The sequence below is a fragment of the Muntiacus reevesi genome, chromosome 13, assembly GCF_963930625.1.
Source record: "Muntiacus reevesi chromosome 13, mMunRee1.1, whole genome shotgun sequence".
Taxonomy (NCBI): domain Eukaryota; kingdom Metazoa; phylum Chordata; class Mammalia; order Artiodactyla; family Cervidae; genus Muntiacus; species Muntiacus reevesi.
Genome location: NC_089261.1, coordinates 68115403 through 68132274, shown reverse-complemented (window position 1 = coordinate 68132274; position 16872 = coordinate 68115403). Strand labels below are relative to the sequence as shown.

Here is a 16872-nt window from a genome sequence, read left to right as displayed (position 1 = left end):
TACCCTACAAACTGTCAGTTTCACTCCTAGAAATGTGTATGGAAATTCTTGACTTATAAGCACAAGGAATCAGGCATTTACAGCAGCATTGTCTTTGTGTGGGAAGAAAACATTAGAACATCATGTCTTCAACACCAAAATAGGTATATTGTAAATTGTTGATATACTAGGATTCTGTGCATCACTGAATTAGAACTATAGCTCTACATAGATATATCTTAGAGATATGATTATAAAGAAGATGGTTGCCAAAGAATATGTAGCATGGTATCATTTAGCATTGATTTAAAATTGATGCTTTCAAATTGTGTTGCTTGAGAAGACTCTTGAGAGTCCAACATAACACCTTTTAGCATGAATTTTAAAAATCTGCCTAAAAATTGTTATTTGGGGATGAATACATGTGTGATAAAGGTATTAAGAGATGTGCTGCAACTATAAGCACTACATTCAGAGTAATGGTTAGGTCTGGAGGGTAGAGAAAAAACAGATGCAGTGAGAGAATGGATGCAAGGCCTGCACAAGTATTGATCATGTTTTATTTCAAAAGGTAGGCAGTGAGTGTGCAGGTTTTGACTGTATTACTCTTTAAACAGTTTAGTTGTCTATGGTTGAAATGTTAATTTAAAAAAAAATTAAGGACTAAAAAATGTAGATAAAATGCTACAAAGATAATATGTGTTACATGAAAATATGCAAATTGCTAAAAATTGTAAACACTGATACCCATGCAGTTAGGTGAGCAAATAATTTGGCAAAAAAAATGCACAAGAAGGCTAAACAAATGAAAAGGTGCTCAAGCTCATTAATAAGAAATATGAGGCTCAGTATTCAAATATCTGTAAACACTGAAGTATCTTCTGCTGCCATCACATACTCAACCTTTGAATCTAGTAATTTATTTCTGAGATCCTGTTCTCCAAAAGTCATCACTAACTTCTAACAATTATTCTCTTTGATTTATGGAATTAAAGGTCTTTTTCTTCCTATTTTCATAATTCTCTTAAAATATTATCACTCTTAATATTTAAAAAATGTAAGTGGTGTGATAATGCCTGTTGATAGTATACTTATAATTCAGCAACATTCCCTAGCTGCTATTGCTTTCTAACCAATTAAGGGATTTCCAGAAATACATGATACGCAGATGATACCACCCTTATGGCAGAAAGCGAAGGAGAACTAAAGAGCGTGTTGATGAAAGTAAAAGAAGAGAGTGAAAAAGTTGATTTAAAACTCAACATTCAAAAATCTAAGATCATGGCATCTGGTTCCATCACTTCATGGCAAATAGATGGGGAAACAATGGAAACAATGAGAAACTTTATTTTCTTGTCTCCAAAATCAAGGCAGATGGTGACTGTAACCATGAAATTAAAAGATGCTTATTCCTTGGAAGAAAAGCTATGACCAATCTAGACAGCATATTAAAAAGCAGAGGCATTACTTTGCTGATAAAGGTCTGTCTAGTCAAAGCTATGATTTTTCCAGCAGTCATGTATGGATGTGAGAGTTGGACTATAAAGAAAGCTGAGTGCCAAAGAATTAATGCTTCTGAACTGTGTTGGAGAAAACTCTCGAGAGTCCCTTGGACTACAAGGAAATCAAATCAGTCAATCCTAAAGGAAATCAGCCCTGAATACTCATTGGATGGACAGATGCTTAAGCTAATGCTCCAGTACTCTGGCCACCTGATGTGAAGGACTGACTCATTGGAAATGACCTTCACTCTGAGAAAGATGGAAGACAGGAGGAGAAGGGGATGACAGTGGATGAGATGGTTGGATGGTATCACTGACTGGATGGACATAAATTTGAGCAAGCTCCAGGAGTTGGTGATGGAGAGAGAAGCCTGACATGGGGTTGCAAAGAATCAGACATGAATGAGCAACTAAACTGAACTGAACTGAGAAAAACATCTACTTCTGTTTCATTGACTCTACTGAATCCTTTGACTGTGTGGATCACTACAAACTGTGGGAAATTCTTCAAGGGATGGGAATACCAGACCACCTTACCCATCTCTTGAGAAATCTGTATGCAGATCAAGAAGCAACAGTTAGAACCAGACATGAAAGAATGCACTCAAAATTGAGAATGGAGTACATCAAGGCTATATATTGTCACCCACTTATTGAACTTGTATGCAGAGGACATCCTGAAAATTCCAGGCTGGATGACTCACAAGCTGGAATCAAGATAACTGGGAGAAACATCAACAACCTTAGATATGCAGATGATACCACTCTAATGGCAGAAAGCAAAGAGGAGCAATAAAAAAAAAGAGTCTCTTGATGAGAGTGAAAGAGAAGAATGAAAAGGCTTGCTTAAAACTCAACATTCAGAATACTTAAATCATGGCATCTGGTCCCATCACTTCATGACTAATAGATGAGGAGAAAGTGGAACCAGTAACAGATTTTGTTTTCGTGGGCTTCAAAGTCACTGGATAGTGACTACAGTTATGAAATGAAAAGATGCTTGCTCCTTGGAAGAAAATCCATGGCAAACCTATTAAAAAACAGAGACATCACTTTGCCAACCAAGGTCCGAATAGTCAAAGCTATGATTTTTCCAGTAGTCATATATGGATGTGAGACTTGGACCATAAAAAGACTGAGCACTGAGCAATTGATGCTTTCAAATTGTGGTCCTGGAGAAGACTCTTCAGAGTCCCTTGAACAGCAAGAAGATCAAATCCTAAAGGAAATCATTCCTGAATATTCATTAGAAGGATTGATGCTGAAATTCCAGGACTTTGACTACCTGATTCAAAGAACCGATGCTGGGAAAGATTGAGGGCAAGGAAAGAAAAGGGCAGCAGAAGATGAGATGGTTAGATAGCATCACCAACTCAATGGACATGAGTTTGAGCAAATTCCAGAAGATACTGAAGGACAGGGAAGCCTGGCATGGTGCAGTTCATGGGGTTGAAAAGAATCAGATGCAACTTAACAAAGCTAACAAATGACATTTAAATACCCTATAATGATTATTTTGTTCTTCAGTAAGCAACGTGATTTGAAAATAATGGTCATATTTGTATATACATTTTTAGTTTTTGTTTGTTTGTTTTGTTTTCTCTTTAGGAAAAAAAAGAAAGGAAGGAAAGAATTGAACGAAAACAAAAGAAACACCATCCCTTTCTTGAAAATGAGGCACTTCCTCCATGGAACCCTCCAAGCAGAATTGTGTTCTCAAAAGTGTTTTGATAATTCTGAAAACTAAGATGGTGGCATCTGGTCCCATCACTTCATAGCAAATAGATGGGGAAACAATGGAAACAGTGACAGACTTTATTTTTGGGGGCTACAAAAACACTGCAGATGGTGACTGCAACCATGAAATTAAAAAATGCTTGCTTCTTGGAAGAAAAGCTATGACCAACCTAGAGAGCATATTAAAAAGTAGAGACATTACTTTGACAACAAAGGTCTGTCTAATCTAAGTTATGGTTTTTCTGGTAGTCATGTATGGATGTGAGAGTCAGACTATATAAAGAAAGCTGAGCGCCAAAGAATTGGTTTTGAACTGTGGGTTGGAGAAGACTCTTGAGAGTCCCTTGGACAGTAAGCAGATCCAACCAGTCCATCCTAAAGGAAATCAGTCCTGAATATTCATTGGAAGGACTGATGCTGAAGCTGAAACTCCAATACTTTGGCCACCTGATGCAAAGAACTGACTTATTTGAAAGACCCTGATTCTGGGAAAGATTGAAGGTGGGAGGAGAAGGGGACGACAGAGGATGAGATGGTTGGATGGCATCACCAACTAAGTGGACATGAGTTCGAGTAAACTCTGGAAGTTGGTGATGGGCAAACAGGCCTGGGGTGCTGCAGTCCATGGGGTGGCAAAGAGTCAGAGACTCTGACTGAGTGACTGAACTGAAGTGAACTGATTCTTGCCTTATTTAATTATTTATTAGTTCAACAATTTTAGCCAAACTAACTTTATTCATTCAATTGTTTATAGTTAGAAAAGTCTGTTTTGATTAATGTTGATTATTTCTGCTGACAATGAAAAAGATGCTTTGGAGTTTAATCAGTGAAACCAGTGAAGGCATTTTTATCTCTAGATGTGTGTGTGCTTGTGTGCTCAGTCGCATCTGACTGACCTTTTGCAACCCCATGGGCTGTATCCCGCCAGGTTCCTCTGTCCATGGGATTTTCCAGGCAAGAGTACTGGAGTGGGTTGTCATTTCCTTCTCCAGGAGATCTTTCTGACCCAGGAATCAAACCCACGTCTCTTGTGTCTCCTGCATTGGCAGGCAGATTACTACTGTGCCATCTGGTAAATTGCCAAAAATGAAGAGCTAATAATCAGATTGCTTTTAACCATTGAAATATATAACCCTTTATCATGTCCTGATAATTCTTACAGTCTGATGATCCATGATGACTTGCACTAACCTGTGCATGTTATTTAAGTGTGTTTATTCCCCAATATCAAAAGAAAATCATCTGATACCTTAATCATAGAAATAATTAACTTTCTGAATGATTGACTGCACATGTAGATTCAGGTTTTAAAATGAATAATTACTGTGAAGTATACATATACTATTTCTTCTAAAACTAACCTTTAGCTCAAAGTAGTTCCTTTTACACTGTACAACTTAGAATTTTGGTCAGCTGAGGCAGTAGTTCAGTAGAATCACTCAAATCATCGAGGCATTTTATTTAAGAATGTTGCCTTATGTTTTTAATATGAATGTACTTTATCTGTTCCTGCTAAAATGACAATCATAGGCACTTTATAATGAGCAGACCTCTAAAATATATATTCCTAAATTTTGTCTCACTTTATCATTTCATTGATATCAAAAGATGTCCCTTTCATTGTAGTGGTATCCATTAGTTATGGAAATTTCACAAGAGTCCAGGGTCGCTATTACTATTATTTTCTAGACTAAAGCCATAACAATAATAGACAATTTTTGTCCTCTTAGCTAATCCAGAGTCATACAACTTATATTTAGAAGAAATTATGAAAAGATAATTTGTAAAAAATGTCCAAAGAGTATATATTTATTTGATCTCTGCATATCCTCATTAATCAGACTCATACTTGTCATCTAGTTTATCACAGACCAAGTGTATGCTCTGAGTTGAGGCAATGCATTAGTAGATGAGAGTAAAGTTGCTGTTTATTAAGCATCTGTTGTATACGCTCTACTAGAGCTTTATAAGTATTATTTTTTGTCTTTACAACAGCTATTCAGAGTTTGTGTTGTTACCTTCATTTTGCAGATAAAAGTACTGAGAGAGAAATCAAACAATCAAAAATGAAAAAAGGAATTCATAATATTTAAGGAGTTAGTTCAAATGCCCATGTCTATTAATTGAATGTCAGAACACCCAGTGGGTTATGAAACTTAGACTTTGAGACAGTTAGGAGGTTTCACACTCTGAGGAGTAGCCTGCTTGCTGCAGTGGATGTGCAAAGTAAGAAAACTGTCATGGATATCTCTGTAAGATCATATCAGTGCTACAGATTAAAAAAAAAAAAAAAAAAAAAAAAAAACCAGAATAGATTAAGTATTTATTGTATTGAATTAGCTATTTAGATCTTAAAAGATACTTGCCAATTCCATGGAGATAAAGAAAACTAGAAAAAAGTACACCTACTTTTATGGCTGTGAGATCTTCACTATGTGTGTGATAGATTTCACATCAAATATTTTCTTAAGCATTCTGACCATTTTCATCTAATTTATCATGCTTAGTGAATTAACTGTTATCACATCATAGTTAATTAACAAAGCATAAGGAAAGTCTTAATAAGTAAGTGTTCATTGTTTTCATTTTCTTCTTATGCTGAGACATGTGTTTCCCCACCTCATGTTTGTGACAAGATTAACATGGATGGGGCTGATAATGTAAATTAACATTACACATGACTAATGTACAAGGATAAATCTCTGCTTCCCTGGACAGTCTAGTTGTAGCACTAAAATATAGAGATGAGCTGCATTTGGGACCTTCTAATTCCATAGCATTCTTGTGAGGTAAATGAAAAGGGATAATGAGGTGTTTGCAAAGACCCAACAAGTCATTTCCCTCAAATAGAATTTTCACCTTACTATGCTAAATAAAATATTATTTCCTGTTTACAGCAAGCTGTACTGACTGAATGGTCTAACAGAAAGGAATAACCTCTTCTCCTGTAGCAGAAATAAAGCTGAGTTCTGGGAGCTGATTGAATTTACTTTTTGAGGTCCAAAGAGAAGAATCAAGCCTGGTAATATTCTCCTGAAGACGTTTGTCTATTTAAGGCATTTGACTTCCCTGTATTTCTTTTAAAATAATCAGATATCAATATCATTAACATTTATTAAGTTTTTCTTAAAATATGTGTGTGCTCAATCATGTCCAACTCGATGCAACCCCAGGAGCCCGCCAGACTCCTCTGTCCATGGTATTTTCCAGGCAAGAATACTGGAGTGGGTTCCCATTTCCTTCTCCTCCAGGAGATCTTCCCAACCCAGAGACTGAACTGGCTGTCTCCTGCGTTGGCAGGTGGATTCTTTACCACTGCACCACCTGGGAATATGAGGGAATATTAATTCGAATTAAAAACACTAAAATCCTACAGATTTTCAGATTAAACTTCTACTTTTGTAAACTGTATTGAGTACTTGGAAAATGCTGACACTTCAAAGTAAATAGCAATTTAATGAATATTTTAAAACATTACTGAGAACAATTTCCCTAGAAATTTTATTTTATTTCCATTTATTTTTATTAGTTGGAGGTGAATTACTTTATAATATTGTAGTGGTTTTTGTCATACATTGACCTGAAAATTTTATTCAGAACTGAAGTTTAATAATAACCAAGAAAACTGTGCTAAGTCACTTCAGTCGTGTCTGACTCTTTGCGACCCTGTGACTGTAGCCCACCAGGCTCGTCTGTCCATGGGATTCTCCAGGCAAGAATACTGGAGTGGGTTGCCATTTCCTTCTCCAGGGGAATCTTCCCGACCCAGGGGGTCGAATCCAAGTCTCCTATGTCTCCTTCATTGGCAGGCAGGTTCTTTACCACTAGCGCCACCATTTTATTCAAAATTAAAGTTCATAATAACCAAGAAAATTAGTGTTACATAAATAAAAAGAAAATGATATGGTGTTTTAGATCAGGAAGAGGTTAAATTTTTCTTAATGTAAGAAAATAAGAACTGGGGCTTCACTGGTGGCTCAGTGGTAAAGAGTCCGCCTGCCAGAGGAGCAGACATAGGTTTGATCTCCATTCCAGGAAGATCCCACATGCCCTGGAACAGCAAACCCTGTGCCCAACAACTCTCGAGCCTGTGTTCTAGGGACCTGGAGCCGCAACTACTGAGCCCGTATACTGCAGTTATGGACATCTGTGCACCCTGAAACCTGTGCTCCGCAACAAGAGAAGCCACTGCGATGAGAAGCCCAGGCATCACAGCTAGAGAGAGTAGCACCACACACTGCAACTATCGACAGAGAAATGCCTGTGAGGCAAGGAAGACCCAGCACAGCCAAAAAACAAACTAATAAAATTATAAAGAAAGAGAAAGTAAGAATTGTTCAGGGATGACAATATTCCAATGGTCTGCATTGCATCACATTTTGAAAATGTGAGTAGATCATTTACTGTTTTAAATAGTATTGACTGATGTTTTTTTCACTGTTGCCAAAGCAGTAGCTGTTAGTTACGTGTCCAAAGTTTGGTACAGTAGAGTGATATAACTATGCATCTGAAAGAGATTATAATAATTTAATAAACCTGACCCATATTCTTATTTCTAAGGTAAAGAAACTTATTTCCAAAGCCCTGCACTTGCCTGTTCTCACACAAAGGACCATAAGAAATCTAGAGTTACAACTCAGGTACCAGGTTTCCCAGCTGTAGATTGTCCACCATTCTACAGTTTTGATAACCTGCCATTATTTATGTCATCGGATTTTGTACTCTCAGATGTGTCCTTGCTCTTCCACAGCCTTCTCCATAACCTCAGATCAGAGCTGTTTGTGTACCTACATTTTCATGGAAAATGTGGGGAAATACTGTAGTTTTTAAAATGCTGAATCATGGGCTAAGATACAGTAGAGAAAAATAATTTTACAAAATAGGAGAAATTGATGTTTCTCAAAATTGTTCCCAAGAGTAAACTAGTACAAAAAAACTCACTGTCCTGATTTAATTTTGACTCTGCTTTCAATAATGCTCTATTAAAAATATTTAAACCCACATGCCACCATTCTATGCAAAGCATAGATGCTATCAATTATCCTGCTTCCTGGATACATTGGCAACCAGAATGCTATGTGATTTAACTGGAGGCTTCTCTGAATTCTTTTCTGTTAAAATTTCATGTTATTTGGTTATTTTGAAACATATGTATTACATGTAGTTGTATAATGTTGACTTACTGAACTAAATTCTTCCTAAAGGATGTTTTAAGAATTATTTTAGGACATGTGTTTAATGTCTGCTTTTTACTAGCATAATTTCATATGATGCATTAAAAGTGAATCATTCAAGATATATTTTATTGGGTGATATTTACTGAGTCCAAGTTTCATTTCATAATGATAGGAAATATGGTATGAGTTTTATTTGTGGGCTAAAGTGCTAAAATTAAGACCTGGAACTGACTGTGGCTCAAATCACCAGCTCCTTACTGCAAAATTCAGGCTTAAATTGAAGAAAATAGGGAAAAGTACTAGGCCATTCAGGTATGACCTAAATCAAATCCTTTATGATTATATAGTGGAGACAATGAATAGATTCAAAGGATTTGGTCTGGTAGACAGAGTGCCTGAAGAACTATTGGTGGACATTTATAACATGTGCAGGAACCAGTAATCAGAACCATCCCAAAGAAAAATGCAAGAAGTCAAAGTGGTTCTTTGAGAAAGGTTTACAAACAATTGAGGCAAGAAGAGAAGCAAAAGGCAATGGCGAAAAAGATATGTCTAACTGAATGCAGAGTTCCAGAAAATAGGAAGAGGATATAAGAAGGCCTTCTTAAGAAAACAATGCAAAGAAATAGAGGAAAACAAAAGAATGGAAAGACTAGCGATCTATTCAAGGAAACTGGAAATAGACAAGGAACATTTCATGCAAGGATAGGGGTGATAAAGGACATAAATGGTAAGTACCTAACAGAAGGAAAAGAAATTAAGAGGTGGCAAGAATACACTGAAGAGCTATACAAGAAAGGCCTTAGTGACCCGTATAACCAGTCCCACAGAGTCGGACACAACTGAAGCGAATTAGCAGCAGCAGCAGCAGCTTTGGACTGTATAGATAGACAGCAGTCTTTGACTGTATAGATAACAACAAATTGTGGAAAATTCTTAAAGAGATGAAAGTTACCAGACCTCTTTCAGTTCAGTTCAGTCACTCAGTCGTGTCCAACTCTTTGCGACCCCATGAATCACAGCACGCCAGCCTGCCTGTCGTCACCAACTCTCGGAGTTTACTCAAACTCGTCCATCGAGTCGGTGATGCCATTCAGTGATCTCATCCTCTGTCGTCCCCTTCTCCTCCTGACCCCAATCCCTCCCAGCATCAGGGTCGTTTCCAATGAGTCAACTCTTTGCATGAGGTGGCCAAAATACTGGAGTTTCAGCTTCAGCATCAGTCCTTCCAATGAACACCCAGGACTGATCTCCTCTCGGATGGACTGGTTGGATCTCCTTGCAGTCCAAGGGACTCTCAAGAGTCTTCGCCAACACCACAGTTCAAAAGTATCAAATTTTTGGTGCTCAGCTTTCTTCACAGTCCAACTCTCACATCCATACATTACCAGTGGAAAAAACATAGCCTTGACTAGACGGACCTTTGCTGACTAAGTAATGTCTCTGCTTTTTAATATGCTGTCTAGATTGGTCATAACTTTCCTTCCAAGGAGAGAGCAACTTTAATTTCATGGCTGCAATCACCATCTGCAGTGATTTTGGAGCCCCAAAAATAAAGTCAGCCATGGTTTCCACTGTTTCCCCATCTATTTCCCATGAAGTGATGGAACCAAATGCCATGATCTTAGTTTTCTGAATGTTGAGCTTTAAGCCAACTTTTTCACTCTCCTCTTTCACTTTCATCAAGAGGCTTTTTAGTTCCTCTTCACTTTCTGCCATAAGGGTGGTGCCCTCTGCATATCTGAGGTTATTGATATTTCCCAGCAGTCTTGATTCGAGCTTGTGCTTCTTCCAGCCCAACATTTCTCATGATGTACTCTGCATTTAAGTTAAATAAGAAAAGTGACAATATACAGCCTTGACGTACTCCTTTTTTCTATTTGGAACCAGTCTGTTGTTCCATGTCCAGTTCTAACTGTTGCTTCCTGACCTGCATATAGGTTTCTCAAGAGGCAAGTCATGTGGTCTGGTACTCCCATCTCTTTCAGAATTTCCCACAGTTTATTGTGATCCACACAGTCAAAGGCTTTGGCATAGTCAATAAAGCAAAAAGAGATGTTTTTCTGGAACTCTCTGGCTTTTTGATGATCCAGCGGATGTTGGCAACTTGACCTCTGGTTCCTCTGGCTTTTCTAAAACCAGCTTGAATATCTGGAAGTTCACGGTTCACGTATTGCTGAAGCCTGGCTTGGAATTTTTAGCATTACCTTACTAGCATGCGAGATGAGTGCAATTGTCTGGTAGTTTGAGCGTTCTTTGGGATTGCCTTTCTTTGGGACTGGAATGAAAACTGACCTTTTCCAGTCCTGTGGCCACTGCTGAGTTTTCCAAATTTGCTGACATAATGAATGCTGCATTTTCACAGCATTATCTTTTAAAATCTGAAAGAGCTCAACTGGAATTCCATCAACTCCACTAGCTTTGTTCATAGTGATACTTCCTAAGGCCCACTTGATTTCACATTCCAGGATGTCTGGCTCTAGATGAGTGATCACACCATCGTGATTATCTGCGTCATGAAGATCTTTTTGGTACAGTTCTTCTGTGTATTATTGCCACCTCTTCTTAATATCTTCTGCTTCTGTTAGGTCCATATCATTTCTGTCCTTTATCAAACCCATCTTTGCATGATATGTTCCCTTGGTATCTCTAATTTTTTTAAAGAGATCTCTAGTCTTTCCCATTCTGTTGTTTTCCTCTATTTCTTTGCATTGATTGCTGAGGAAGGCTTTCTTATCTCTCCTTGCTATTCTTTGGAACTCTGCATTCAAATGGGAATATCTTTCCTTTTCTCCTTTGCTTTTCACTTCTTTTCTTTTCACAGCTATTTTAAGGCCTCCTCAGACAACCATTTTGCCTTTTTGCATTTCTTTTCCATGGGGATGGTCTTGATCCCTGTCTCCTGTACAATGTCACGAACCTCCGTCCATAGTTCATCAGGCACTTTTGTCTATCAGATCTAGTCGCTTAAATCTATTTCTCACTTCCACTGTATAGTCATAAGGGATTTGATTTAGGTCATACCTTAATGGTCTAGTGGTTTTCCCTACTTTCTTCAATTTAAGTCTGAATTTGGCAATAAGGAGTTCATGATCTGAGCCACAATCAGCTCCTGGTCTTGTTTTTGCCGAGTGTATAGAGCTTCTCCATCTTTGGCTACAAAGAATATAATCAGTCTGATTTCAGTGTTGACCATCTGGTGACGTCCATGTGTAGAGTCTTCTGTTGTGTTGTTGGAAGAGGGTGTTTGCTGTGACCAGTCGTTCTCTTGGCAAAACTCTATTAACCCTGCTTCATTCCGTACTCCAAGGCCAAATTTGCCTGTTACTTCAGGTGTTTCTTGACTTCCTCCTTTTGCATTCCAGTCCCCTATAATGAAAAGGACATCTTTTCTGGGTGTTAGTTCTAAAAGGTCTTGTAGGTCTTCATAGAACTGTTCAACTTGAGCTTCTTCAGTGTTACTGGCTGGGGCATAGGTTTGTATTAATGTGATATTGAATGGTTTGCCTTGGAAACAAACAAAGATCATTCTATTGGTTTTGAGATTGCATCCAAGTACTGCATTTCAGACTCTTTTGTTGACTATGATGGCTACTCCGTTTCTTCTAAGGGATTCCTGCCCACAGTAGTAGATATAATCATCATCTGAGTTAAATTCACCCATTCCAGTCCATTTTAGTTCACTGATTCCTAGAATTTTGACATTCACTCTTGCCATTTCCTATTTGACCACTTCCAATTTGCCTTGATTCATGGATGTAACATTCCAGGTTCCTATGCAGCATTGCTCCTTACAGCATCGGACCTTGCTTCTATCACCAGTCATATCCACAACTGGGTATTCTTTTTGCTCTGGCTCCATCCCTTCATTCTTTTTGGAGTTATTCTCCACTGACCTCCAGTAGCATAATGGGCACCTATCAACCTAGGGAGTCCTCTTTCAGTATCCTATCATTTTGCCTTTTCATACTGTTCATGGGGTTCTCAAGGCAAGAATACTGAAGTGGTTTGCCAATCCCTTCTCCAGTGGACCGCATTCCGTCTGACTTCTCCACCATGATCCGTCCGGCTTGGGTGGCCCCGCATGGCATGGCTTAGTTTCATTGAGTTAGACAAGACTGTTCTCCATGTGATTAGATTGGCTAGTTTTTTGTGATTATGGTTTCAGTGTGCCTGGCCTCTGATGCCCTCTCCCAACACGTACCGTCTTACTTGGGTTTTTCTTACCTTGCACATAGGGTATCTCTTCACAGCTGCTCCAGCAAAGTGCCGCCACTGCTTCTTACCCTGGATGAGGAGTATCTCCTCAGGCCGCCCCTCCTGACCTTGAACGTGGACCCTATCCTGAGAAACCTGTGTGCAGGTCTATATGCAACAGAAGTGGACATGGAATAACTGGCTTTGGGAAAGGAAGATGTCAAGGCTGTACATTGTCACCCTGCTTATTTAACTTATATTCAGAGTACATCATGCAAAGTGCTGGGCTGGATAGACCACAAGATGGAAATCAGGATTGCTGGGAGAAATATCAATAACCTCAGATCTACAGATAACACCACTCTAATACCAGAAAGTGAAGAGGAACTAAAGTGTCTCTTGGTGAGGTTTCACAGAAGAGAGTGTAAAAGCTGGCTTTAAACTCAACTTTCAAAAATTCTTAATATTCATTGGAAGGACCAATGCTGAAGCTGAAGCTCCAATACTTTGGCCACCTGGTTCGAACTGCTGATTCACTGGAAAAGACCCTGGGAAAGACTAAAGGCAAAAGCAGAAGGGGACATCAGAGGATGAGATGACTAGAGAGCATCACTGACTCAATGACCATGAATTTTATCAAACTCGGGAAGATAGTGAAGCACAGGTGAACCTGGTGTGCTGCAGCCATGGGGTCACAAGGTGTCATACATGATTTACCAACTGAACAACAACAACAAAAGATGAAATAATCATGTGTGCATGAAGCAACTAATTTGCTTCAGTCATGGTCAACTCTTTGCAACCCTATGGACTGTAGCCCACCTCCTCTGTCCACAGGAGTCTCCAGGCAGGAAGCCCTTCTCCAGGTGATCTTTCCAACCCAGGCATTGAATCCATGTCTCCTTGGCCCCTACATTGCAGGTGCATTCTTTACCACTGAGCCACTGGGGAAGCCCCTGAAATAATCATATTTTTTGATAAAACTTTATTAAAATGGACTGAAGTTTTGGACATAAAGCTTTTTATTACTTAAAACACTATAGAGATTACAAAGGTAATGTAAATATATAATTATTACATAACTATAAAATGCACAAAGCAAAAATCACCCACACTCTATTTCCCAAAGACAATCATAGTTAACATATTGCATTTTCTTCCAGTTTTTATTTTCTAAAGCATTTTCCCACATACATAAAATTAAGCTGAGAGTGAATAAGGTACAGTCCCTCTCTCTATTTTTCTGTGTTTCTCTCTCTACCATGCTGCTATATGTCTGTATACATGTGTGTGTCCTTATATATATATAGTATATAAAATACAATACATGCACATACATGAATATATTCACACTTACACATTCTTATTCTCTAAAAATTATATCAGTCTGCATATGTGGTAACCAGATTTTAAAATATCAGAACATGCAGCAGGTTATGGAACTTAGGAGTTGAGACTGTTAATCAGGTTTCATGCTCTGAGGATTAGCCTTCTTGCTGCAGTACACGTACAATATGAGAAAACTATTACGGATCACTTTGTAAGATCACATCAGTGCTACAGATAAAGAAATTTCATTGTTGTCATTTAGTTGCTCAGTCTGTCTGACTCCTTGCGACCCCGTGGACTGCAGCACACCAGGCTTCCCTGTCCTTCACTGTCTCCCAGAGTTTGCTCATGTTCATTGAGTCAGTGGTGCTATCTAACCATCTCATTCTCTGTTGTCCCCTTCTCCTCTCACCCTCAGTCTTTCCCAGTATCAGAGTCTTTTCCAATGAGTTGGCTGTTTGTATCAGGTGGTGAAAGCATTGCAGCTTCAGCTTCAGCATCTGTCCTTCCAATGAATATTCAGGGTTAATTTCTTTGAGGACTGACTGGTTTGATCTCCTTGCTGTTTTGGGAGATAGAAAAATAGACTTTTCTAGTGCACTGAGTATGAGATATGAAGGATAGAGAAAAATCAACACTGATTTCAAGATGTCATCATAGCCTGGGCCAGTGGATGAATGGTGATGCCTTTTATTCAGATAAGTGTGAAGGTGAAAGATTTTGGAGTATGAGGGATGGTGGATGATAGATTTGAGAGAATTAGTTCCAGACATCTCAGAGTCTAGGGAAGAGATAGGAGAAGGGGATGCTGATTGACCTGAGTATATGTCTGATCCTGCTTGCTCCTTGACTGACACATACCATACAAAAACCCCACGACAGTCTTATGCCCAGGGCACTTCAAGCCTGAGCTATGATCTGTACCAGGAAGCAGTCATGTCCGAGGACAACCTATGCATGACTTAAGCCCAATCACAAGTCCAGTCACCACTTCTCTTGCTGTTTGGTGAGTATTTTCTGCCTTCTCCCATCATATTTAGTAAGGGCTACTTCAGTATATGTGAAAGTGTTACTCAGTTGTATCTGACTCTTTGCAACCCTATGGACTATACCCTGCCAGGCTTCTCTGTCCATGGAATTCTTCAAGCAAGAATGCTGGAGTGGGTAACCATTCCCTTCTCCAGGAGCTCTTCCCAACCCAGGGACTGAACCCAGTCTCCCACATTGCAAGCAGATTCTTTACCATCTCAACCACGAGGGAAGCCCTAGGAAGACACAGCCATGTGGTAATTGCATCTGCACCATTACACTGACCAGGCTACAATACATTTTCTCTACTCTCTAGTTACAGTGTGCAGGCTTCTCATTGCATTGGCTTCTCTCGTAGAGCATGGCTTCTAGGTATGCGAGCTTCATCAGTTGCAGCATGTGGGATTAGTTGCACTGTGGCATGTGGGATCTTCCCCGACCAGGGCTAGAATCAGTGTTCCCTGCATTGGCAGGTGGATTTTTAACCACTAGACCGCTAGGAGAGTCCTATTTTTAAGTTCTTGAGGAACTGCCATAGTTCTTTCTACAGTGGCTGTACCATTTTCTATCCCCACCAACAAGGGGTCCAATTTGTTCATATCTTTATCAACATTTGTTATTTTCTGGTTTTTTTGAGAGTAGTCATCCTACTGGGTATGACAGAGATTGAGATGATTGGATGGCAAAACCAACTTGATGGACATGAGTTTGATCAAGCTCCAGGAGATGGTGATGGAGAGGGAAGCCTGGCAGTCCATGGGGTCGCAAAGACTTGGACATGACTGAGCCACTGAACAGCAACAAACTTTGTTCATTTTTTATTAGTAATTGTTGTTGCCTATGCCTTTGGTATCATACCAGGGAATCATTGTCAAGTCTAATGTCCTGAAGTTTTTGTCCTAAATAAGAAGCTCAATTTACTGAAAGATGGGTAAAGAACTTGTATAAGGACTTTGAAACATTAATAAGATTTATCCTCAGGTTTCCAAGGAGCTAGACAAATGGAGGTTTGTCAAGTGAGTTTATACTCACTTGAAGGCTTCCTGCTCTTGTTCATTTGTAAAACCACTGTGTTGTTTGAAACACCGCCATGAGACTTCTGAGAGCAGTGCTGCTGGGCTTCATCAGAGGAAAACAGAACGACTGCAGACCTTGCCCATGTCCCCACTGGGGATGAATTTCATCAGGGCACCAGGGCTCACAGACTCCAGGGAATCCCGGCCCTCAGGACTGGTCTCCTTTCTTCCAGCCAACTGCAGGTTAGAGGCCCAGGTACCCCCATCCTGGCTCCAACCTTCAGGGCCTGGATTCTGGGACAGTGTAAGGGTAAGCAAGACCCTTATACTCCTTTATCAGCCTGGGGATTAGAATATCTAAAAAGTTGCAACTAACAGATCATGGAGGGCTGAGTGCTTGCAGCAGGTATGGGTAGAAAGATGGTGTGTGAGGTTCCTATGTCAGCCAGGCCTTTCCAGGGTGAAGATCTGTACATTTTTTCCTGGGCAATCAACTCCTCATGTCATCCTCCCAGGAAGCCCAGATCTATGATTATGAAGGCAGAGACTTTCCCCTTGCTTATCTGTAACTTCCCACTCCCACAGTGAGGAGCCTGGCTCCTACCATCTGCCATTTATCTGTGCATTGCTCCTTTCCAGGTTACATGAGCGGAGGTTTCAGCATCCTTAGCTACTACACCCTGGAAAAGAACTCCATAAAATAAAGCCCACTGTTTATGCACAGTCCATTTTGCCTTTTGTCTACAGATTCTGTTCATTTTCGGGGTTAACTTAGGTTAGCACCTTTTACTCCAACCCCTACAACTGAGTTTTCCCATACATTTCTAATATAGTCACATTCTGCCATATTATGTATTCCATCCTGTGACACTCACACAACCTAAATAACTAAATTTGAATAAATTA

At 39.4% G+C, this 16872-nt stretch overlaps 1 protein-coding gene across 8 annotated transcripts in view; it reads left to right on the top strand.

Annotated features, from left to right (window-relative positions):
* The window catches only part of MAP9 (microtubule associated protein 9), a 51658-nt gene extending 34786 nt beyond the window's left edge, over positions 1 to 16872 (top strand). For 4 of the 8 annotated variants that reach the window (XM_065904121.1, XM_065904120.1, XM_065904118.1 and 1 more), the window contains one exon: positions 3090 to 8518. In XM_065904121.1, coding sequence (XP_065760193.1) covers positions 3090 to 3118 — 29 coding nt within the window. In that variant the 3' untranslated portion in view covers positions 3119 to 8518. The other 4 variants (XM_065904123.1, XM_065904124.1, XM_065904125.1 and 1 more) reach the window with 4 other exon arrangements.